Source organism: Lynx canadensis, chromosome A1 (assembly GCF_007474595.2).
Source record: "Lynx canadensis isolate LIC74 chromosome A1, mLynCan4.pri.v2, whole genome shotgun sequence".
Taxonomy (NCBI): domain Eukaryota; kingdom Metazoa; phylum Chordata; class Mammalia; order Carnivora; family Felidae; genus Lynx; species Lynx canadensis.
The window spans coordinates 82,406,543-82,429,314 of NC_044303.2; the positions used below are offsets into that span (position 1 = coordinate 82,406,543).

General features: G+C 57.0%; 1 protein-coding gene across 4 annotated transcripts in view; it reads left to right on the plus strand.

The window, feature by feature from the left end:
* Nucleotides 1-3,861: 3,861 nt before the first annotated feature.
* Nucleotides 3,862-22,772, plus strand: part of TFDP1 (transcription factor Dp-1) — a 40,135-nt gene continuing 21,224 nt past the window's right edge. Inside the window, exons 1-2 of one of the 4 annotated variants that reach the window (XM_032592530.1) lie at nucleotides 3,862-3,881; nucleotides 4,662-4,733. In XM_032592530.1, coding sequence (XP_032448421.1) covers nucleotides 4,722-4,733 — 12 coding nt within the window. In that variant the 5' untranslated portion in view covers nucleotides 3,862-3,881; nucleotides 4,662-4,721. Of the gene's footprint in view, nucleotides 3,882-4,657; nucleotides 4,734-11,819; nucleotides 11,968-22,772 lie in introns of those variants that run through there. The other 3 variants (XM_030314530.1, XM_030314529.1, XM_030314531.1) reach the window with 3 other exon arrangements.

A 22,772-nucleotide genomic window follows, 5' to 3' on the forward strand; every position in this document is an offset into this window, starting at 1 on the left:
ACTGTGTGAATCTGCCTCTCATTTAGCAATCCTCTATCTTGTTCGTCTGTACAATATCGGCACTCAGAGTGTGGGGAGTGAGCGATGCAGGAAAGAAAACTTTTGAAACTGTGGTCTGTCTTCTTACCGAAGACCTATATTTCTATCTACTTATTTCTCAGCTAGAGGCATCTGAGCATCAGAGGGGCTGAAGATTATCCGAGGCTGTCTGACTCTTCCTGTCAGCTTCGTTGTGGCAGGTGGGCTGGGGGCCCCTCTCTGACCTGGGAGGTAAACGGATAGGTAGCAGGGAAGTAGCTGGAGGCACTCAGTGGTACATAAGGTCAAGTTTCCCCAAACCGCCATATTCTCTGGTGCTTTCATGCCCCGTGACAGTAGCTGGATTCTATGGAGGAAGGAAATGACATAGGGGGACATGGGTATTTCCACCTCACATTGTAGGAGTCCATAGAAAAGAATCTTGTTGACATCTTTTTTTTTTAAGTTTTTAAAATTTATTTTGAGAGAGAGAGAGAGAGAGAGAGACAGAGAGCAAGTGGGGGAGGGGCAGAGAGAGAGGGAGAGAGGGAATCCCAAGCAGCCTCTATGCTATCAGTGCAGAGATCTGCACAAACCGTGAGATCCTGACCTGAGCCAAAATCAAGAGTCGGATGCTTAACTGACTGGGCCCCCCAGGCACCCCGAATCTTGTCGACTTCTGAGCCAGGGTAGTGTGAAGTCTCACAGAACGAGCTCTCTAGAAGGACTGTGTAGTTAAAAGGCGAAGACGGATGGGGATTTCTCTCACCGCAGAAGCCAGAGAACATTGCAGGGGAGGAGTAAAGGACATGTGTCCAAGCAGTAAACAGGCTGGGGAGATAATCGGAGTGAGTTAGATGCCTTGGTCTAGAATCTGTCAGATCTGAGGACTTCTTGCCAAAGGGCTGGGGCTTCAGCCTGAAAACGAGCGTGCAAGTCTTTTAAGATGTGAGTAAGTGCTGGGAGCATCGTACCCAAGAGGGTCCAGGACTGGCCCTCCTCCCAAGAGGGGGGACTTTGAATTTGACCAGACATTTTCAAAATGAATCATGACATAGGACGAGTCGGGTGCCTCTATGTGTGGGGGTGGAAGGGTGGTGGCTACAGAATCTGTCAGTGGGGCTTGGAAGCAGTGCCCTCTCTGGAGAGGGCCAGGGATGTCCCTCCAGGTGAAGTAGGCACACTGATTTACTTCTATTTTATGAAACACACAATGAGCAAAGTTTTCTAAAGATGTCCGTATGTTTTACCAAAGAATGAGAAAATGTCACTTGTCCATATTGGGAACATTCTCCTACATACCTCCCATGAGCCTCTGTCTTCCCACCTCTTGATGTCACCATGGCCACAGTGACCCAAGAAGGTGGAAAACAGGAAACTGCTGAAGACAGGACCAGTGTCATCAAGGAGGGAACCAAAGGCAAATCAGGTATTTAACAAACACTTAGCATTACAATTTTCCAGGGATTAGAAACTGTTCTGTCCATAAAGGGCAGTTTAATGGGGGTAGGGGTGCAGGGGTAAGGGTTTGTACCATGCCCTGAGACTCAACAGGGCAGGTACACAAAGAAAAAGGGAGCTTCTGGGAGAGGAGGACTTCTGGAAAGGATCTAATCATTTTGTTCTCACGAACACGGAAGAGAACCACTTTCACGCGGTAGCCTGCATGACAATCATGGCTGAATGCCAGCTACTGAGGTGTGGGTAAGTCAACGCCCGAATGAAAGCATCGCTAGAAGTCATGCTTCCCGAACAACCCCCGCCCCAGATAGAGAGTGGACACTGGGGGGTCAGGTGGACGCAGGCAGTCACAGGCTCACTGCTCATCAGGAAACAGGCATTTCTGCAATCTAGTCTAGAGACTTCAAGGCAGGGCAGTGACCACAAACATTTGGATCTTCAACCAAAAATTTTAGGAATTATGCTACCTTGGAACACAAATAGGTGTTCAGCGAGAGGCAAAAAACAGCTCCAATTTTTTGCTCTTTCCCCGAGGAAACCAGGGCCTCTCGAGCTGTCTCACTGCCATGGTAGCTCTTGCGAGTTCAGCATTGTCTCACTCACTGCCGTGATTGCTCTACAGACATCACTTAGAGTACTGGGGGTGGCTGTCTTGTGTGAATATTGTGGAATGACCAGAATCTTGAATTCGTGGGGGGATTAAGATTCTGATCCTCTCTCTTTCTGAGCCCCCAGCTCTCACCGAGAGGCTTGATGCCCCATGTACAGGGTCCAAGGGCTGAAGTGGGGCCTCTAGCCTGTGGGCAAATACTCAAATACAGCAAAAAATAAAGACATACTGTGCAAGGAGAATGGAGCTAGGACATGTGACCACTGGAGGAACAACACGGAGGTTGTGGGTTCGGATACCCCAGGGACCTGCTAAGGGGCCAAGAACTGTATAAGCTGCACCAGCAGAGAAGTACGACGTCCTCCAGGCAGGAATTTACAGGACTGCCTCTCCCCATCACCTCCACCATCCACGTTTCTTTGGTGCCCATTGTGTGCTAATCAGCACAAAGAAGGTGCAGCATTCTGCTGTCTTCCAGAAGAAACCAATGCTGAGTGTGGTGTTAACAGGTGAGGTGGCTGGTCAGGCAGCAGGCAGGGAAGCAGCACTAGACGTGAAACGGAACCACAGCTGCCCCCACAGGGCAGAGAGGCCTTTGCGCTGTGCTCCTCACTGCACACTATGCTGCAGCCCTGAACTTTGGACTCCAGCCGGCCCTCTGCTGGGTCTCTAGCCCCTGGGGGCCCTGGCCCTGCCGGTGGTGGGCTCCAGGGAGAAGTCTCCAGAGCCTGGGGTGCACCAGGCCCACCCAGCGATGAGGAGAAAACTGGCTGCCTGATTTTCCTCCTGAGCACCCCACCGGGATGTGGGGACTCGGGCTCAGGCTGGGTGTGGGCATGATCGCTGGCCCCGCAGGGACAGGTGGACACCAGGTGGGCAGGGCCGTCTGCACTGTGGGCACGCACCCCCAATCTTCTCTGTGCACCTACACGGCACATGCGCAAATACAGTCACGGCACAAACCCAGCTGGCCTTTCTCTTCCACAAGCACGCGTGCACACGTGTACACATACACTGCCCACCTCTTCTCCACGTGAGCACACACCCGGCCTTTCTTCCTCTGTGTGCAATCACACATGCACACAGCTGGCCTCTATCAAAACGTCCACACACCTCCGCCTCTCTCCTCCAAGGGCATGCACGCCTGCACGTGCACACTCCAACCCCCCTCTCCACGTAAACGCCTGTGCGCACAAAATCTACCCTCCTTCCGCCTGCATGAACACACACCCACAAATACACTCATGTGCACGTGCACACACCTGGCCTCCTCTCTCCCTGGCGTATGCCCGTGGACCCTCTCTCTCCTCCACCCCTGCACACACCTGGCGCCTCTCCAAGTCTGTGCGCACACTGGCATGTGCACACTCCCGGCCCTTCCCTAGGTGTGCGCCCACCTCCGACCCCTCTCTGAGCGTGCACGCACACCGGCACGTACACTCCGCCGACTCTTCTCCCAGTGTGCGCGCACACCGAAACGTGCACACCTCCGGCTCCGATCCAGGTGTGCGCACACCTCCATCCCCTCTCCAAGAGCGCGCGCACCGCGGCGTCTCCGCGCCAGGCTCTGCGTCTCGGTCCCCGCCCGGCGCGCACGCGCACACTCACCCGCACCCGCCCGCGCTGAGCCCATCCCCCTCGGAGCGCGCGCGGGCCGCACCGGCGGGAGGAGGAGGAGGAGGAGGGCGGCGAAGGCGCGAAAAGGCGCGCAGGCGCGCTGCGGGAGCCGGCCCGCCGCCCACGTCACGTCGCCGCGCCGCGCACGTCACGCCGCCCGACGCCCGCTCGCAGGGTGAGCCCCGCGCGCCGGCGCCTCGCAGGGCAGGGACCCCGGGGCCGAGCGCGCCGCCGGGACCCCGCCCGTGCCCGCGCGCCGGAGCGAGCAGGTGCGGCGGGCCGGGGTCCCGCGGGGGGCGCAGGCGCGCGGGGCGCCCGCCCCGGTCCCGCCGCCGTCCCGCCGCGTGTGCGCGCCGGCTCCGCGGCTCCCGCGCCTTGGGCCCCGGGCGCCCCGCTCCCGCGCCGCCGTCGGGGACTCCGGGTGGCCCGGCGGGGGTCGCGGTCGGGTCGGGGGTCGGGGTCCCGGGCGGGGCCTGCGGGCGGGCGTCCCGCGGAGCAGCGGCGCGAGCGCCCGGCGGGGTCGGGGGCCGGGGTCGGCCCGAGCGCGGGGTCGGGGCCCCCGCGGGCGCGGCGCGGGGTGGGGGCGGCGCTGACCCGACTGCCGGTTCCGGCGCGGGAGGCGCGCGCGCGCGCGGCGGCGGCGGCTGCGGCGGCGGCCGGGTGACAGGCCCGCTGGGCCGGAAGACCACCTGTCACGTTGGCGGGCGGTGCGGGGGGGACCGGGGGTGGCAGGGTCTTTGTGTGGGCCGGGCGGGGTGTAGGGGGGGGCTGTATTTGCTCTCGGGCGGCGCCGGCGGGCAGCTGCCCCCAGGGTGGGCTGCGGGTCTGGAAAGCAGGGCTCCTGCCACCCGGAGGGTCCCTTGGGGGTGGCGGTTCCGGGGGGCCAGGCGTGGATGGTTTATTCACTTGGTTTTCTGTTCTTACTCATTTCTTGGTTTTCGTTCTTTCTTACCAGGAAAATTAGTCTTCTCTGGAGGGTGAACGTTTATAGCATCGACTTCACGGATCTGGTAACATGGCAAAAGATGTAAGTATATCTGCTTCGTGCTACAGACACGTTTCCCTGGCACCACGTCCTTCGTACTTTCCCCACCTGGTTCGGCGCCATGACGCACAAGCTGCGGTGCAGTTTCTGTTCAGACCTTGGAGCAGGTGAAACGGGTTCAAGGTGGAAGGATGTACGGAACCCGGTGGGCTCTGTGGACGTGCGTGTCTCGCTTCTGTGGCGCCTGAGTGACACCACGGACTTTCTTAGTCTTTGCAGGCCGCGTGAATTCTAGTTCCATTGCTATGTAGAATGACACCCTTAGGTGAGGTCAGGTGCCTAGACTGGGGCTGGTCATGTGTGCAGTGACCCTGAGCACCTGTTCTGTGTGGGGTGTAGGCAGTTAATTCACCTTTCATCCATAAAGCGGTAAGCACTTGCTTTGGTCCCCCCCGCCTTTTTTTTTCCTCAGAAAAATGAAATTTGGTGACTCATGAATTGTGAAAAATTCTACTTTAGCTTTTTCTGGATTTGTCACAAAACTGTAGAATACACTGAATAATTTTTTGAAACTTTTTCTAAGAAACTGGCTTTTAGGTTCAAAAATAGTGTGTTTTATTGATCCCGTAGTTCTTTGCTGCGCTTTCTCCCGCCCAGGCCTACCTTCTGTGCCTCTGGGGATGTGCTGTCTTGTCAGCATCAGGGGAAGGGGGCTGCGTGTCTCTTACCTGTTGCACAGGTTGCAGGTACGGTCCAGATGAGCTGCGTCTGCCCAGAACATGAGATGTAGAGAAAACGTGTCTCACGTCTGTGGAACCAAATCATAGGTGTAAGCCTTACCTTCGGTTCAGAGGTTTTAACGTTCTCTGGAAAGCCTAAGTGAACATGTGGCTCGCTCTCAGTGACGGTTGGGCATGCACTCGTGTAGGCTCCCACTCTCCAGCACTGGGGTTAGTCCGGCAGAGAGTGTGTGAATACATACTGCATCCCGCGCGCTGTGGCTGAGGTTCAAGTCATGATCCGTACGCGACTCAAGGCTGAGGTTATCGCCTCTGGTTACATTTGTTGGTGGCCATGCCCTTTTCTCTGGGAATTATCCCCCAAAGATGCCCGGCAGTGGTATGTGCTCAGGGGCAGGTGATGTCGGTGTGTCGGAGGGAGCCTGTGCCAGAGCGCAGATTGTGCGTTCTAGGAACCACGTTTCTTTATTAACTGAGTGACTGGAGTTCGTGGTGGCCTCTGGGGATGCAAAGACAGTCAAGGCCACTGCCATCTCCTCTGACGGTCACAGAAGCAGCCTCTGCACCGTCCTTTGTTGCAGCACAAGGGGTGGCGCAGTGGAGGCTTGGGCGCTATGAGCATAGTGGAGCCGTTTGGGCTGACAGGTGGTGTGAGGAGAAGCAGAAATGAAGTGCTTTCCCAGTCCCGACAGCTGGGGACGTCAGGTGTGGCTGGAACCAGGTCTCAGCAGGGCTGGTGGACTGGACTGGAATGGGGTCGTGGTCCAGGGAAAGGCATTTAGCCTTTTGTCAGCTGCCTTACGTGGGGTGTGACGTCTAAGTTTGGGCAGGTGACTCTGGCAGCCAGTGGTGGGGAGTCGTGGACAGTGTCAGCAGTTGGAGCTCAATGTAGGGTCAAAGCCTAAGCACAGGCGGGAGCCCAGCCCCTCGGGTTGGAGAGCGTGGGCTGGGACCCCGGCTTTACAGAGTTCTGGGGTCTCTGGAAGGCAGGAGGGGGCTGGAGTTAGGTCCTAGGGGTCACCGTGAAGGAGGACAAGTTTAAGAGACAGGCGAGGGCTCAGCCAAGCAGACTTGGTGCGGAGGATGCGGAGGATGAGGGAAGGTGGCACGGCAGCTTCCTCCCTCCAGTGGAGGCCCAGGAGCCCCTGCAGGTTTTGGGGGTGCTGCCCAGGAAATAGGCAGACGGCTTGAGCCTGTTGACTTGGGGTGGTGGGCGTGGGGCTGGCGACAGTGATGGCTGTCCTGACAGTGAGCCGTGGGCCACGCTGTGGCCTGGGTGGGCATCTAGGCACGCAGACTACTGTTGCAGGCTAACCCTGCAACCTGCGTCTCTGGTGGAGGGGCTTGATGCTGGAAAGACTTGTATCTTTTCACTCGTATAGTAGATGTGTTTCAATTCGGAGTTGACAGGAGCCAGGCCCCCTGGTTTCTGTGTGCTATGTGCCTGCCTCAGTTCTTGGCCTGTGGGCACAAGGTGGAAATGCCTGAGTCGAGGGTGGCCTGCTGGTTTTGTTCACGTGTCCATCCTGTCGTCCTTTGCTATTTGTGGAGTGCCTGTGCCCAGCGGGGAGCACGGTGTGCTGTTCTGCTCTCCTGAAGCTCCTGGTGGTGGGAGATGGCAGACGAGTTGGGGTGCTTGGGGCATGGGTGAAGGGCCGAGTTGGGGGCATGGGGAGGCCTGGGGGCAAGGGGTCCGGAGGGGGACTGAGGACATGGAGGGGACCCAGGGGGATTATGCGGGGGCCCTGGGGACAGGAGGTCTAGAGGCAGGGGTCTAGGGGCAGTGGGGAGGCATGGGAGGCTGGGGCACGGAGGGGCCAGGAGTAGGGATGGGGGGGCACTCTGGGACAGGAGGGCATGGGGGGGACCTGGGGGCGGGTCACTGGGCTGGGGCATGGGAAGACAGGGCAGGGGTGACTGGGGGCCGGGGCCCATGAGGAAACAGTGCTGTTTCATGGAGATGGGAGGTCAGGAAGAGCTTGGAGGTGGGTGTGTGGGGCTCCAGGAGCCTGGACCTGGAGCCTAGGTGCTCTGGCACCGACTGCACTTTGTGTTTTCTGTCTCTAGAATAAGTAAAGATTTGTATGTGTTTAAAAAGGAAATCAAGACACAACACTGTAATTCCTCTGCTTAAAAAAGCCTTGCGTTTTCTAGCAACATGTGAAAAGCAGCCTGATTCCCTGGTAATTAGTAGCTGGCCTTTTATCTTGCAAGCGTGTCTCTTCACCTGGAGGGGTGCATGGCTGTAGTGAGTGGGCTGCAGTTGGGTGTCCTTGTGGCAAGGCCCCTTCTGCCCTCCCGTGTCCCCAGCTTTACTCTGGCCGGGGTAGCGTGTGAGGGTGGAGACCTGCTGCCTGTCTCCAAGGAGCCAGCTGGGAAGCAACGACCAAGTGGGCCCGAGGTCTTTGACGTTCATTTATTCCGATTATGTCGGTATGTGCTGGCGATGAAGAATTCAGATAGTAAAAATCCAAAGTCAGTATTTGTACCTGGTGCAGAGGTGAGAAAACTCATCTGGTGCAGAAGCATGTGGTGAGCTGGGGTCTGGTCACTCCCAGAAGTGGTCACAAGCAACGGTTTTGGGGGCTGCTTCCAGAATTTCGTAGAGTACTGGCCGGTCCTGGGATCTGGGGCGGGAGCTCCCTGGCCGTAGAGGCTGGCTGCACAGTGACGGCAGTTCCTCCTGTGGTCCCCACAGCCTTCAAGGCTGACACCTGGCTGTCAGTGCCGACAGAGACCGGCCTCGGAGCCTCTTACCAGCGTTCACGCAAGACCCCCTCACCGCATGCAGGCTTCCTCCTGCTGTCAGCCCTGAAGCTTTGGGACCCTCCTTAGATGTGCATCACGGGCGATGTTTCTGCTCAGAGTCCCAGCTGGGCAGGGCCCACAGCGGCTTGCATTTCAGTTACCACCCTGGGACCGTGTGGGTCTCTGCTCACAGCCGTGGGCCTGTCCCTCTATCATAGGGTCTCCTCATTCGGGGAGGAGGGAAATGTAATTGCTGTACTCATTTATGAAACTAGCTATCTGAATTCAATTTTGTGCCAGCCACAGCTCCTGTGAACACAGGTCACGGCTGGGGAGGTTGGCCAGGCTGAGAAGACAGTCATTTTCAGCACCAAGAAAGCCTCCTGAAGGAAATGGCAACTTCAGAGAAGATCCAGAAACTGTAATTGTTTAATACATGCTCATTGTAGGAGAAACTCCCATTGTGTGAAGTCACGGGAGGACCTCTGCCATGAACACATGCCCGTGTGCGAGCTGCGTGTGCGCAGCATGGCCCCGTGGGTGTTTCACAGGCAGAGCATGAGCTCCCTGTGGGCCCCAGACCCTGCAGGTCCGTGAGGAACGGGGAGTCAGCTGGCCGGTCTGTAAGGTCGCAGAGGCGCTTTGCGGGCCACTGTTAGGAGGTGGCTGCAGGTGTGGGAGCAGTGGGGGACCAGTCCTGGGCTGGGGCGGTGCATTGCCAGCTCCTGGCGGGGGAGCTGGTCCGCCTGTGTGCAAGCTGGTGTGAGTCCGCTTGTGTTCTGTGATGGAAGATTCTCTACAGGTGTTCTGGAGAGCCGCAGAAGGCGTCCCATGTAGGCTTTGGGGGGATGATACTGAGGCCCGGTTCAATACCGCTAGGAGACCAAGAGCTTATCTACAAATACATGTACTGGGTATGGTTTTCAGCTCCAGACCTCGAGGGTGAAATGAGGGCTGGAGACATAAATGTGGTGACGCAGCACCGAGCCGTCTCCCTCGGTGTTGGTTGGAGTGCATTGTGGGACCAGGCGCTAACTCCCAGAGCACCAGCCTGTCCTGGTCCTGGCAGTGACTCCCCGGTGGGCATGGGGAGGGGGGTGTAGCCCACACGGGTCCCTGTGGTGGTGTGCTCACTCTTACATGGGCTCTGCGTGGGCCAGAGTGGGGTGGAGAGCAGAAAGCTGCAGCTTGATGAGGAGACGCCCGGGGTGTGTTGCTGTGGAACAGGTGTACGAGTGAAGGCGTTCTGTCAAATTCACAAGGGACACGGAAGGGACATCCTTCTCCTAGAGGCAGTTCTGTGCCTTGGGCTTGTCACGAAGCCGCTAGGAAACGGCCCTGGCTTGTAGTGTGGCTTGTGGGTGATGCTTCCCTCACAGAGCTGCCTTTCTGGAAAGCTGTGCTCTTGAGAACGTTCTCGTGTGGACTCAGTGCCAGCTTCCTGTGAGTTGGGCTTTGCAGGGTCTGTTAGGAGGGACAGGGCTTGGGTCAGCCAGGGAGGTGCTTGGTGAGGGCACACAAGTGGAGTGTGGCCGCATCAGGGGTGATGCCCCCTCAGGCACCCACCGGTGGCCCCCAACCACCCCCTAGTACCCCCAGGCATCCCCCCCAGTGCCCCCAGGCCACCCCCAGACCCCCTTAGGAGCCCCCAGCCACCTCCAGGCCCCACCCAGCCACCCCCCAGGTGCCCTGTGCCTCAGTGTCCTGTGACCTGGTGTCATGCCCCAGGCAGGTCTTGCCGGGACACCGTGCTCCTTGGGGCCATGCCTGGAGTAGCAGCTGTGCATGTATGCAGCATGTTGGGCTGTGGTAGGTGGTCAGCTATTGAAACAGGTGAATTGGGAGATGAAAACGGCTACAGACCTAAACATGTCATTGTAAATTCAAACGAACATTTACTCCCCAATCCTTTTCTGTAGGTGCGAGCCTTTCCTCCGTGAATGGCCCGCTTGCTTGAGTTGCTTGTCCATGATGCCATTTCCGGGGAGGGGACAAAGGACACAAAGACATCAAGAGATACTGAGTCTGGCCTTTCAGAGAGTTTGCAGGTTTTCCAGGGTTTTAATGATGCATGGCACGGCATAAATGGTGCTTAGGGACCACACAGCAGAGTACTACTGCACTCTGCCCAGATTTCTGGAACGTGGAGAGCCCATCCCACTGCGTGGACGCACCCTAGGTCTCCGTCCTCCAGCGCCAGGGCTTTCGGGGCTTTCTGGCCACATCTCCACATTGTGTGGATCCATCATAATGTCCAGGGAGGAGTTCTTGGACGTGCAACTGCACGGGCACATGCATGAGTGTGTGCAGGCGAGTGTGTGCACGGGTGTGGGCGGGCACGGGCATGTGTGGGCATGGGCGAGCGTGTGTGGACACAGGCGGGTGGGCATAGGCGGGCATGAATGGACACGGGCGGGCAGATACATGTGCTGTGTCTTTGAGATGTCAGGTAACTTGTCAGAATGATTGTGCCAGTTTATACTTTTATCGCATTGTGGGGGGAACTCATTGTAACGACCCCTTTTTGAAATTCAGTTGGATCACAATTTAAAAGCCCACAAAACTTGGTCCATTTGCAGGTAAAATTTTAAATTGTGTTTTTTACCTTGCATTTTTGGATATAGAAGTTGAATCTTTTCCTTTTAGAATATGTTACTTTGTGAGTTGAAAAGCATCTCCTGTGTTCGCTTTCTGTCCTGGTGTTTATTTCCTGTTGACTTGTATCCGTGCTGTATAAATTAACGATGTTCAGCCTTCGTTGGTGATTTCATGGCAGAATGTTAACATTAGGTTTGCTTTTGTCGTTTTAGTAAGGGTTGTGAATATAAAACGATTTCGACATAAACATACAGGAAATACACCTTGAATTTGCAGTTTGAATTTTAACGTTAGGTACAGACAGTTCTTAGGTAGTTTAAGCGAGTTTCCTGCATTTGATTGGTGAGTGTGTATATGTTCATCCTCATTCAGTGAGATCACCAGGACTCTCTGAGGCCCAAGTTGAGGTTAGTGGTCAGTACTCTTGTAACTTCCTGGGCACATGACTGTGCAGCGTAAGTATAGCCCACTAGATCTTTTCAGCCTTACACAATGTCTTCCTTCCTCTGCTGGGAAGTGTTAATAACTGGGATTACCTTGAAGGGGTCTTATGTTTCTCTTGTTTTACTTGCTTTTCAGAAAAGTGAGGATTTGAGTGAAAAATATCTTATTCTACCTGTATTGACAGGACCTCAATCCTGGTCTGCAAATTTGCTCCGAGGCTGAGTGTGGGCGTCAGTCATGAAGTCATACACGGCCATGGCTTTGATCTGGTGCACTTCGAAATTAAGCCAGCTCGTCTAGAAGGTGTTTATTGTTCCTTCATCAGTATCAGTTCTGAAACATGTTCTTTTTTTAAAATTCAGGGGCCGTGTTAGGAATGATGTGCAGCTTATAAAAGATATTTGCCTTAATGTCATCTGAGAAAGTAGTCCATGAGTTAGGATAGCTATGGGTTATGAGGTGTCTCATCCTTATTTCAGGGTGCCCTTGGTGTGCCCTCCCCCAGCACAAGCACAGCTCCAGCAGAAGGGAAGTCACAAAATTAAACAATGTCATGGGGTTTTGCAACCGCAGAGAGCTTTGAAAGCCTGGCCTGTAGACCTAGGTGCCAGCAGAGCACCTCCCAGCCGGAAGTGGGTGCCTCCCTCCTGTGGATGTGCCCCCTCTTCCCTTGACACATTGGACAGTGGCCCTCATGGAGCTGCATGACCACGTCTCACTCTGGGGGCAGGAGGGCTGAGCATTTGGTGAGTGTGCAGGTCAGTTTCTTGGATCCTGGACACTCTGACCTCTCGTGCATCCTGGGTCACTGTGTATGGCTCGCGTGTGGACAGTGGTCCGAGAAATGGTGCTCACTCTGTTTTTGAGCTCTCCTTCCCCTGGGAAGGAAAAGGCTGGTGGTAGGGGATGGGGCTGTCCTGTCTGTCCATCCCTGTGGCTGCAGCCCACCTGGGCCCTTAGAGGTTGTGAAGGACAGTGGTACTTGTTCGAGCTCCTGGCCTCTGTGACTTGGTTTTTGTTAAAAGGAAAGTTGGGTTCTTTCTGAAAGGGAGAAAGTAATAATTTTTCCAGAAGAGAAGTCAGATCGGTGTGTTGTTAATTTTTAAATTAGCCAATAAAATAAGGCTACTCTACGAACAGAAAACGTCTCCACCTCTGGCTGTGTTAGTCCTCTGCTTTCCATGGGATGGCGGGTGTGTCCGAGTGCACGTGAAGCCACGGGACCATGGGTATTTCCTGGAACCGGTTTCCGTGTCAGGACAGACACAGCGATTCCCAGTGGATCCGCGCTGTGTGCTCTGAGCCCAGCTCTCCCTCGTGCTTGTGGGGCAGCCTCAGGCAGAGTCTTCTCTGGGGGTTGGGGACTCATCTGCGGAACGAAGGTGACAAGTGTACCTTCCTCTCAGGGCAGTGAAGGTGGAAGTGCCAGCCACATTGTACGTGTGGTCCAGCCTGGCAGCACCGGGTGGGTCCTGAGAACAGGCCAGTGGCTCTGAAGGACTTGGGAGCTCACCGCGGGCCTGGGTCTCTCCTCTGTTCGCACACACACTTCTGTTCTAACCAGAGCTCCGGGGAGAACCCCACTCCTAGTGTGGCTGAGGGGACCGGCTCCTCCTTAGGGCCTGAGCTTGGGAATGAGTTGGGGTGCAGGGGGTCGGCAGGCGCCCAGAGACAGGGTGTCTGGGGGTGCTCCTTTACCGTTGAGCACCCAGGGTCCCTTGGTGTGTTTTAGCTCCTGACCTTGGTCCCCGTCTCTCTGCTGACGGCTCCCTGCCTCCTCCAGCTTGCCCCGACCACGGTTTGGACAAGTGGAGTGGGAGGTGGGCAGCAGAAATTGGTCCTGGGTGGATGAGTCCCCGACTCCGGGGGCTCCCCCTTCACGGGGCTGAGGCTGGGACACGGCTGTCCGGAGGGTGGGTGTGGGGGAGTTAAATAGCAGGGACTTTGGTTAAGGAGAAAAGCTCTTGGTGTGGCCATCTAGTTGGGTCAGACTTTGCTATTATACAGAAGGCAGAATCCTGTTCTCCTGGGCAATAACTTACTGATAAATTACATCCCAGCCTGCTGTTAGTGTCCCCGTCAGGCCCAGAACGGTCTCCCGCCACCACTCAGCAGGTGTGAAAATGCAGTACGCACCACCCAGAGCTACCTCAGCGTAGACCTGCTGTAGAAACACCAGAAAGCAGGTGGAGGCAAATATTTAAAAATTGTGTTGGAGTCACGTTACATTGTCTTCCAGGCAATCTCGCATTTGTTTGTGTGTGCCCAAGAATAAACTTGACGTTTCTCTGGCAAAAAGGCAGAGGGTGAAGTGTAGAGTGCAGATACGGAAGAAAGCCGATGTTGTGGTTCCCGCTGCGTCTGTCTAGGAAGGGCTGTGACCACGGGGAGCGAGGGAGATACCCAGCAGTGGGCTGGGTGGTAGTGCCACGATTCTGCACTCAGTTGACATTCCGGTTTGGAGCGGTGGTGGGGTCAGGCAGAGGTGGATGGGATGCTGATTTCTGCCAGCATCTCTGGTGGTGCTCACGGGAGCCAGAGAGTGCGGGCATTTCTGCACTGGGAGAGACATCCTGGAGTGCAGGTAACGAGAGCGCGGGAGAGGCCCACCTGGGAGGGGGCGGGGCAGCAAGGACAGCTGTAACTTGTGTGTCACTCGCGGGGTCGTGGCCCCTGACAGAGAAAGCCAAGTTCTCACCTAAATTTCAGATCCTGGTGGCAGTACTGCTCCATCTGCCATACCCACTCGCCCCCCTCCCCCCTACCTGTTGGAAGTTGCAAATTTGACTCCTGCCTCCTGCATCACCCCTCACTGGTGGACTCTCTCCTGAGGATGTGCGTCTCCTGTGACTGCTCCCTGGAGTGTGCACTCTTGGTGTGAGTGTGCGTTTCCTCCGCAGATGTGCTCTCTGCTCTCCAGCTGCCACTGCCCTGCCTGTGGCTCAGGGCCAGCGCTCTGTGACCTTGTGTCCTGTTCTGTCCAGTCTGTGGATGTGGACCTCTTCTCCATTCGCTCCTGCTGCCGTCTTGGTTTCTTTTCTGTGGTTGCCCCTCGGGGTCCTGACCTCAGACGTGTGGCCTAGCCTGTGTCCTTACCTATCCCTTGTCATGTCTAGATCTCATTGTCCTGCGGTTCTGTGTCCTTTGTTTAGAAAATGACAGCAGCCTTATGCATATCCACTTACAGAACACAGTCTTTCATTAAGAATTCAAATGTCAGGGGTGTGTGGCTGGCTCAGTCACTTGATTGTCTGACTCCTGATTTTGGCTCAGGTCACGATCTCACAGATCATGAGTTTGAGCCTCACATCGGGCTCTGCACTGACAGTGTGGAGCCTGCTTGGGATTCTGTCTGTCTGTCTCTCTCTCTGCTCTTCCCTTGCTCTCTCTCAAAAAATTAATAAATTAAAAAAAAAATTCAAATGTTAGAAAGCTGACAGTTGTTGAAAATCATAGTCCAGGTGATTCTACTACGAATCTGCTGGTGATTTTGGAGTTGACTCTCTAGGTACCTGTGTTTGAACGTGCACATCTGTCACACAGCTTTATGTAAAAGGACTCCCACACTGTTCTCCGCTCGTTTACTCCACAACTTGGCCCTAAACACACTGGTAACTGTAAACATAGATCATTACAAAGACACTTTTTTTTTTTGAGAGAGGAAGGAGGGAGAGGGAGGGAGAGGGAGGGAGGGAGAGGGAGGATGCACTTGCCGCACGAGTTGGGGAGGAGCAGAGAGGGGAGAGAATCTTAAGCAGACTCCACGCTCCGCGTGGAGGCCCAATCCCATGACCCTGGGATCACGACCTGAGTCGAAATCAAGAGTTGGATGCTTAATGGACTGAGCGCCCAGGTGTCCCTCTGAAGACACTTTGGTGGGACATTTGAGACTAATGCAAGTGCAGGCAGAGAGGATGTGGTGGTGACGCCTTGCACCCTGTCACTGTCCTGAGTGACGGCTGGCTGGCTGGCTGTGCACACTTGTCCGCCCGCTGGGTTGTTGTGAAGCTGGTTACAAACATGTTGTCCTGTCATTCACTATTCTAGTGTTATCTCTGAAAGATGAGAACTCTCTAAAATGCCCCAAATAGCGAATAATCATTTGTTAGTATCGTCAGAGAGCTAGCAGCTGGAATTCGGAAGGTTTGTGTCAGTGTAGAGCTGGTGGGTTGGATGTGCCCTTGTTTATGTAGGCCTGCTGATGGGCTTTTAGGTTGTTTCTGGAACCTGCCTTCACAGCAGAACTGCGACCACTGTGCTGGCTGGTGGGCCCTCACAGCGGTGTCACGGTGTGGGTGATGTTGCGGCTCGGCAGCACCCTCCCTGCTGGGAGCGCTGGTGCCCTGGTGTCGGCCTGTGGGTCAGGTGGAGGCAGAGGCGCCATCCGAAGCCCTGTTCTTCCACTGCCGAATCCAGTGCTCCTTCTTAGATCGTTTCTACCTGGTTCTCTTGTCCGCGCGGCTACTTGGAACTGGTTTTTATGTGACGAACCGTAGCTCTACCTGAGACACGTTTGTGTAACGTGTCACCTCCGATGGCTTTGTGGTGTCACCGTGGTGCCCTCTCTGTGGCGGGTGGGTAAGGCGGGAAAGTGCCCCACTCGGTGTCATCACGGGCTGCCCAGAACAGTGGCCTGGGACCGTGGTTTTGTTACCCATGGCTTCCGTGGCTTGCGAGTTTGGCTGCAGCTGTGCTGGCTCGCAGCCCAGGACCTGAGAGTGTCACACACCAACACGTACCCCCAGGTCCCTGTGGCAGGACCATGTCCACTCACTCACCTGGTCCTTGGTGGGCTTTGTTCACTTCTGGGCTGTTGGCCGGAGATTGCCCCCAGCTCTGGCCTCGTGGGCCCTATGCCAGGTAGCTTCCATTGCCAGAGTGCGGGAGGGAGGGGCTGGAGTGAGGTCCATGTACACACAGGGAGAGAGACGAGCCAGCCAGACCCCAGCCTCCGGCTCCTGAGACCAGACGTGGCCTGTGCAGATCCGGTCACCAGGGCAGGCCATGCCTCAGGGGGAGGGGATTGGGTGGGGCCGTGAAGTGCCCCCTCACCTACCGTGCTGGGCGTGCCCACAGGCTGTGTCCTTGTGGCAGTGCTTGGGGCCCCGGGGCCTGGCGTCCGTTTGCTCTGGAGTTGAGGGAGGGTCTCTGCAGGAGCCACAGGGTGGGGTGAGGGGCCAGGCCTTCAAAGTATGTCTGGACTCCGCTCCTACCTTAGATCACCCTTGCAGCTCACGGTATTGATGAGCGCTCTGTTACACGGTATGCTTGCAGCGCTGGTGTCTTCTGGTGGGTGCCGGTGCACTGTGCCCCTCGGCGAGGCCCTGTGTGCTTCCGTGGTGGGTGGTCGGGGTTGCCTCCCAGGTAGGTGCTGTTTGTATGGCTGCTGTGCAAGGGCTCCGCCTCGAGTGGTTGTACTGGGTCCCTGCGGGCACGGAAGAGCTGGGCCTCACCGTTCTGCCCATCCCTTCGTCTCGTCTGCTCGAGGCAGGTGCCAGCCAGCAGCCACGATGCACTTGGTGCCCCCGCAGGCCCAGATGTGCTGCTGCGGTCAGGACGCCGGCTCCCGGTGCGTGTGGGGACTCAGAAGGGGCCGCTGTGATGGGAAAGGTCAGGAGGGTTGCCGAGGCGCGAACAAAGGTTCCTTTGGACTCCCCCCAGGTGCCTGGCTGATCACACATGCTGCTGTTTTGTGTAACTGTTGTTAGGGAGCCGGGCCTGTGGTTGCTTTCCTGGGTCTCTGGGTCCTTCCTCTGCTGCCTGAGGCCCCTGCCCTTTGCCCTTTCCCGGCCTTGTCTTGCTGATTTTTGTGTCTGTCTGAATCGGCGGAATTGCTGGCCCACTGCCTCTCCGTGTAGGTACAGTTTCATTGGAGCACAGGCTTGCCCTTTGTTTGGTACTGACTGTGGCTGCTTTGGTGCCACTGGGCACTCTTCAGCTGTCCCCGGGCCGGGAGCTGCTTCGGTCTGGACGTGGCTCTGGTTTTCTTTCCAGGCACGTGTCCTGCCCTCACTGGCGTTTCTGTTCTAGTGGGCCCATGGGGGCGGCAAGGTAGGACTTGTATAGAAAGTAGGCAGCCACCAGAGTGGTGGTGGTCTCCCAGCGGCTGGCCCACCCTCCCCCCTGCCCTGAGTGGCCGGGGCAGTGCCTCCGATGGGCCCCTCAAAGGTTGTGGGCGGGCCCTCGGCCCTGGGTGTCTGTCCTGCCGAGGGGTCCGCACTGTATCCTGCGGTGACCAGAGGGGTCTTGGGGAGGGTGTTCTAGAGAGAGAAGGAGGGGGATCAGGGTGTGCAGCAGGAGTGGGGGGTCCCGGCCACACCCTCTGCGGCTTGTGAGGGACGCAGGGCAGAAATGGGTGGCATGTGTGAAGCTGGAATGTGGTCATTACTACTTTGGTTTGGTAAGTAAAGAACCTAGTTGGTGTTTCAGCGTCCACGTCTAATTGGCTCAGCTTCCTGTGTAGCAGCTGAGTTTTACTGCTTTGAGTGGATCATTGTATCCAACGTTGGAAAATACACAGTAACTGGGTTTACTTACCTTAAGTACAAACCCAAAAAGCTGAGTAACGAGTGTTGTAAGAAAAACTCAGGTTAGTTGTGACAAATGAGTGCCTTCGCTGTTGGTTTACATGTTCATTCGTTCAGTGTCTTGGTGTTTCTTCCTGGAGGGAGGTTTGCATCTTAAGTATAAAGAGCGTGCAAGGGAAGGAGTTCTGTGCACTTAACTTAAAACTACGTGCAGTACAGGAATACCGTTTACAGCATCCCAGCAGCCTGGTTCCGGTGCTGGTCCCGGCGTCCCTGCGGGCTTCGCCCCAGGCACAAGAGGGAAGGGGCGTGGGTGGTGTGGTAATGTTTTCCCGGGTCCCAGTTTGTGGTTGTAAACTAAGGTCCTGTGGTGTTGACTGTGAAGCCCCTGAGGACGGGATGGTGTTAGAAAATCGCAAGGAGGCTGTAACGAACACGTTAATGTTTCCCTGTGCTCCCGGCGGTTCTGTGCTGTGTGGCCTCGGACTGTCCTCCCTAAAGAACTGCAGGAGCCAGGAGCAGGGCGCCCCGGGGGTCCCTGGGCTCCAAGGGAAGGAGGTGAGCACCTCGGCGTGGTCCATGTGCTCAGGCCTGCTGCGTGTGCCCAGCCTCGGGGCCTGTCCCTCTTCACAGGGCCACAGGCTCTTGGGGCCACGGGCTCTTGAGCCCACGCAGACAAGAAGCAAGTGTAAGATTACAAAGTGGGAAAGAGCAAACTCCATCACAGGGGACCATTTCCAGGGTGCACTGCAAATTTAACACAAATGTCAGTGTTGACAGACTCCGTCCCGTGTGATTTGAGCTCGCTTTAAGCTCGTACTCAGACGGGGGTCTCACTTCATGCACAGAGTGGACCGTGTGCCTGGTCTGCACCTGTCAGGCTCATACACCAGCACCGGTGGGTGGCTCCTTGGAGGTGTTGCTGAGTCACGAGGGCCACCTTGCAGCTGGCCTAGGGTTTCCTGCCTTGAGCCCTGGCAGTCCTGTGCCCCAGGGGCTTCCCAGAACCCCGTGGTCCCAGGCAGACGGAGATGATGGGTCACCGGCTGCAGGTGTTTAAAGGTTTGCCCGTTGCGAGGCTGCGAGTGAGGTGGGCTGGCACTCCTCTCCTCATGCGGGTTGTCGGGACTTGCCTGGGGTCCCACAAGGGCCTAGGGCTGGCATCTGGGAGGGGAGGGAGCAGAGCTTTGAGTGGGCATGGCCGCGGATGGATGCTGGTGGACCAGGTGTTGTAGCACTGGCCACAAGGCAGGGCAGCACCTGGGGCAGTAATCCCCTGCTGTGCTGCTTGTCACTGTCATCCAGAGACGTCTCCTTAGGGTGTTCAGTGTCCTTTGGGGTTCACACCCACGAAGGGTGGTGTTTTAGAAAAGCTCCATTGTGGGAGGGCTGAGGCTGGGACCCCGGGGGTGGATGGGGTTATGGGTGACAGCGCCAGTGACCTTCCTATACGCCCCTGAATAAGTTTGTGTGGTTCAGACAGACCTGCTTCTCTCCTGAACTCCATGTTGTCCACGTGCTTCTGCCCAGTGCCGCCCAGTGCCATGCTGGCCCCTGCGCCTCAGACGAGGTGGACACACGCAGCTGGACCAGACAAGTGTGTCTCTCTGAGTTGGTCATCAGGCTCTGAAACGAGTTCCGTCACGTTTACAGAGAGCACGGTTGGGGGGACGAGCTGGGTGTGGCCTGGACTCAGGCTTGATTTGGGGGCTGTGTCGTGCACTGTGTCTGCACAGTAGGGCAGGATAAACCAGCTCTGGAACCGGTTTAGGTCAGTCGTATGTGGAAGCTGGTTGACCTCGAGAGTCTGTCCTGCTCTGGTATCGCTGGCTGCCAGGCCTCTGCTGGCCGGGTGGCCGCTTTTCCGCAGCTGCCTTGCCTGCATGCCCCCAGAGCTCTAGCTCCTTCCAGGCGGACTTATGGAGCGCTGCTGTCGGCCTTCGAGGTCAGGAACCCTAGATGCGTCATTTTGGTCCTGACCGATTGTCTTTGGTCATTGGCAGTCGGTCATGTGGCTCCAGGAAATTTGGGCCAAATCTGCATGCAGCTGTTAAAGTATGCTTCAAAAATACATTCAGTGGCTTCCCAGATGAAAAGAAGGACTTTTTATGTTCTAGAGAAAAATCGGTCACCACTCTCTCACTGCAGAACAATGACCTCAGAGTTCAGGGGTTAAAGCGACAGTAACCCTTTATCCTCCTGAATGGTTTCCGTGTTTTGGAATTTGGGCGTGGCCGGGTGGCAGTGTGTCCGGCAGCCCCTGAGGAGGAGAGGATGGCAGGAAGGCAGGCCCCCACTCTCTCCAAAGCCTGACTTCCCAGCCCCAGCTTTCTAATTTCCTTCGTGAAAACCGAGCTTGCGCCACCTGTGATTCCGACACACGTTGTGTTGCGAGATAGAATTCCTGTGCCCGTGAGACTTGCTGTGGGGTACCTAGTCACGGTCCCGCATACGGACAGTGGGCGTCAACGAGCTGCCAGCTGCCAGCTGGCTTCTTCCTATGTCACAGTTACTGCCCTCAGGTTTACGCTCCGAACTGGAAACCAGGCTTGGGAACAGGGTGGGTATGGGAAGACGGTCCTGTCAGAGGTGGTGCCCTCAGGCTCCCAGGTGGTGTCGTGGGGAGGGGGGTGGCAAGCATTGCCGGGCAGCCTGCTCCGGACGTTGCAGCCCCTCGGTGCTGGGCCGCCACGCATTGTGGGACTCCCACGGGGCTAGACTGGGGCTGCATGGGTGGTGGGTAGGAGGAGCCTATTGAAGACTCCAGCCCCCTTTCTACATGAGGTTCTTTTGAGCGACAGAAACGAGGCCTTACAGAGCACGAGTATGCGGAACTTCCATCAGCGTCCTCCCCGTGGCTGGGAGGGTGTCCGGGAGCAGACGTGATGCCGCTGGGTGCACCTGTGGCTCGCTCCAGCCTCTCTTCTGTGTCAGCCGGCTGTCTGCCTCTGTCTTCTGCTCTCTGTGTTCTCCAGTGACTCCCCAGCTTTGGATTGTGACCCTGAGACCGGCAAGAAGGGACTGGCCTCTTCATCTGTTTCCAGACTTACCCGGAAAGGGCTGGGCTGACCTGCTCGCCGCCCAGGCCACTCATCCGGTGGCCATGGTGGGTTGCGTGTGGCCGGGGAGGACGAAGCCCTTTGGCTCTGGAGAGGATGGGCTAGTCTGATCACTTGAGTTGGACTAGACCTCCTCCAGAGTGACTGGGGGCTTCCTGGCCTGGTTCCCTTCCTTCCACATTGTGAGGGGTTGCTGGGGGCTGTGCCGCTGATGTGTGGACTATGAGTGCTCCCTCTGCGGGAGGGGGTTTCCCATGAGTGGCCCGTGACCGCCTAGCTGGAGCAGCACAGGCAGTGGCCCCAGGTTGGGCAACGCTGGGTCCCACCCAGGCAGACCCATGAGGGCAGTGACAGGCCCTGCGTGATCTTGGGGCTCCATGGCTGCCAGCTCAGGCGTCCAGCCACCCGTCCACTCTGGTACAGGACAGTGGACATGGAGCCCAGGGCCGCTGTCTGTGGGATCAAGGAGCCGGCAGCACCAATGATGTGCTGGGAGCCTGGGGCCGTCTGACAGGTGTATGGGGGCCCTGAGGCGCTCTCCTGCCATGGCTGTGTCCTCAATTCTGTGGCAGCTGGTGTCCCGTGTCTCTGGGGCACCCTGAGCCTGTTTGCTGGGACCAGCCTGGTGCAGGCTTCCTGGCCCGGAAAGTTGTGCCGTTGAGTCTGGCAGCTCCTGGCCAGCAGTCCTCTAGCCCAGCCCGGCCTCAATCTGCTGCCATCCTTGTGGGCATGTGCTTGGCTCCCTCCGCTTCTGTGGGAAGGTGGAGTTTTGGAGAGTCCAGGAAACATGGCCCATGTGGTGTTGGCACAGGCCTGACTTCCGTCTCGGGTTCCGTGTGTGGATTTGTGCATTTTGGGTGCATTTGGTGTGTTCTCTGTGCACCATGTGGAGAGAGGGAACCCATCCTTGCAACACCGCAGGGCCTGACATGCGGCTTCTCCCATGCCAGGCTCAGGCGAGCCTTGCCTGTCTGCAGTCCAGCTTGTTGCTGCCCGTACGTGCTGCCAACCTGAGGCTCCTTCTGGGGTGGGAAGGGGCCGCAGATGCCCTGGGTTCCTGGACAGACAGGACGATGCTGGAAAGTGCACTTGTATCCCTTCACGGGCGGCCTGGCCTGCGCTTACACACCTGTGAGGAAAGTCCAGGCACACCGCACAGACATGTGAGCGTCTGTGAGTGCGTGGCTCGTGTGGATGTGTGTGAGATTGCTGTGTACACACAGGCGTGAGTCCCTGAACACCGGGGCGTCCTCAGCCGGTGCTCCCGCTGGGCCAGGAATCCCACTGCCCGGGTCGCTGGTGGTCAGAGGCCTGGGCAGGAGGCAGAGGAGGCTTGTCTGCCAGGATTGGTTGACCTGCGATGTGGCTTGTGTACACGTGTGTGTGTGTGTGTTTATGCACATGTGTGCACACGTATGGGTGTAGGACGTGTGTGCATGCATGTGTATGTGTGAGTGACCACGTGCGGATGGTGTGCATTGGTGTGAGTGTGCGTGTGGCAGGGCTGGTGTCTGGTGAGGCTCAGTGTATCAAGACCGTCTTGCCCTGGTTTGGTGTGCAGCAGGCACATCTTCGATGTTTGGTGAGGACAGACTCGGGTGCGGGCGTCCAGACGCCGATGGTGTGCAGTGCCCGTGATGAGCTCATGTGAGCCCTGATTCTTCCCATGAAAACCCAGGGAAAGCGGACGCAGGACGCGTGTCAGGGGTCAGTCCCAGACATGGCTCCCTGTAGCGGCTCAGGTGCGTTTGCACACCTTGGGGAGTGATGTCACTTGCCTGGTGCCCCAGTGAGCTGCGTGGTCAGTGGGCCCTGTGCGTGGTCACCCTGCTCAGGACATGGGGGTGCCGGGTGGACTTCGTATGCTGCCTGGCCCCGGCCCACACTCCTGTACACAGAGGTGCATCCCCCGATTTCCGGCAGAGCTGCCGCGTCCGGGGCTCTGAGGAAGCCCTGTTCTCAGGT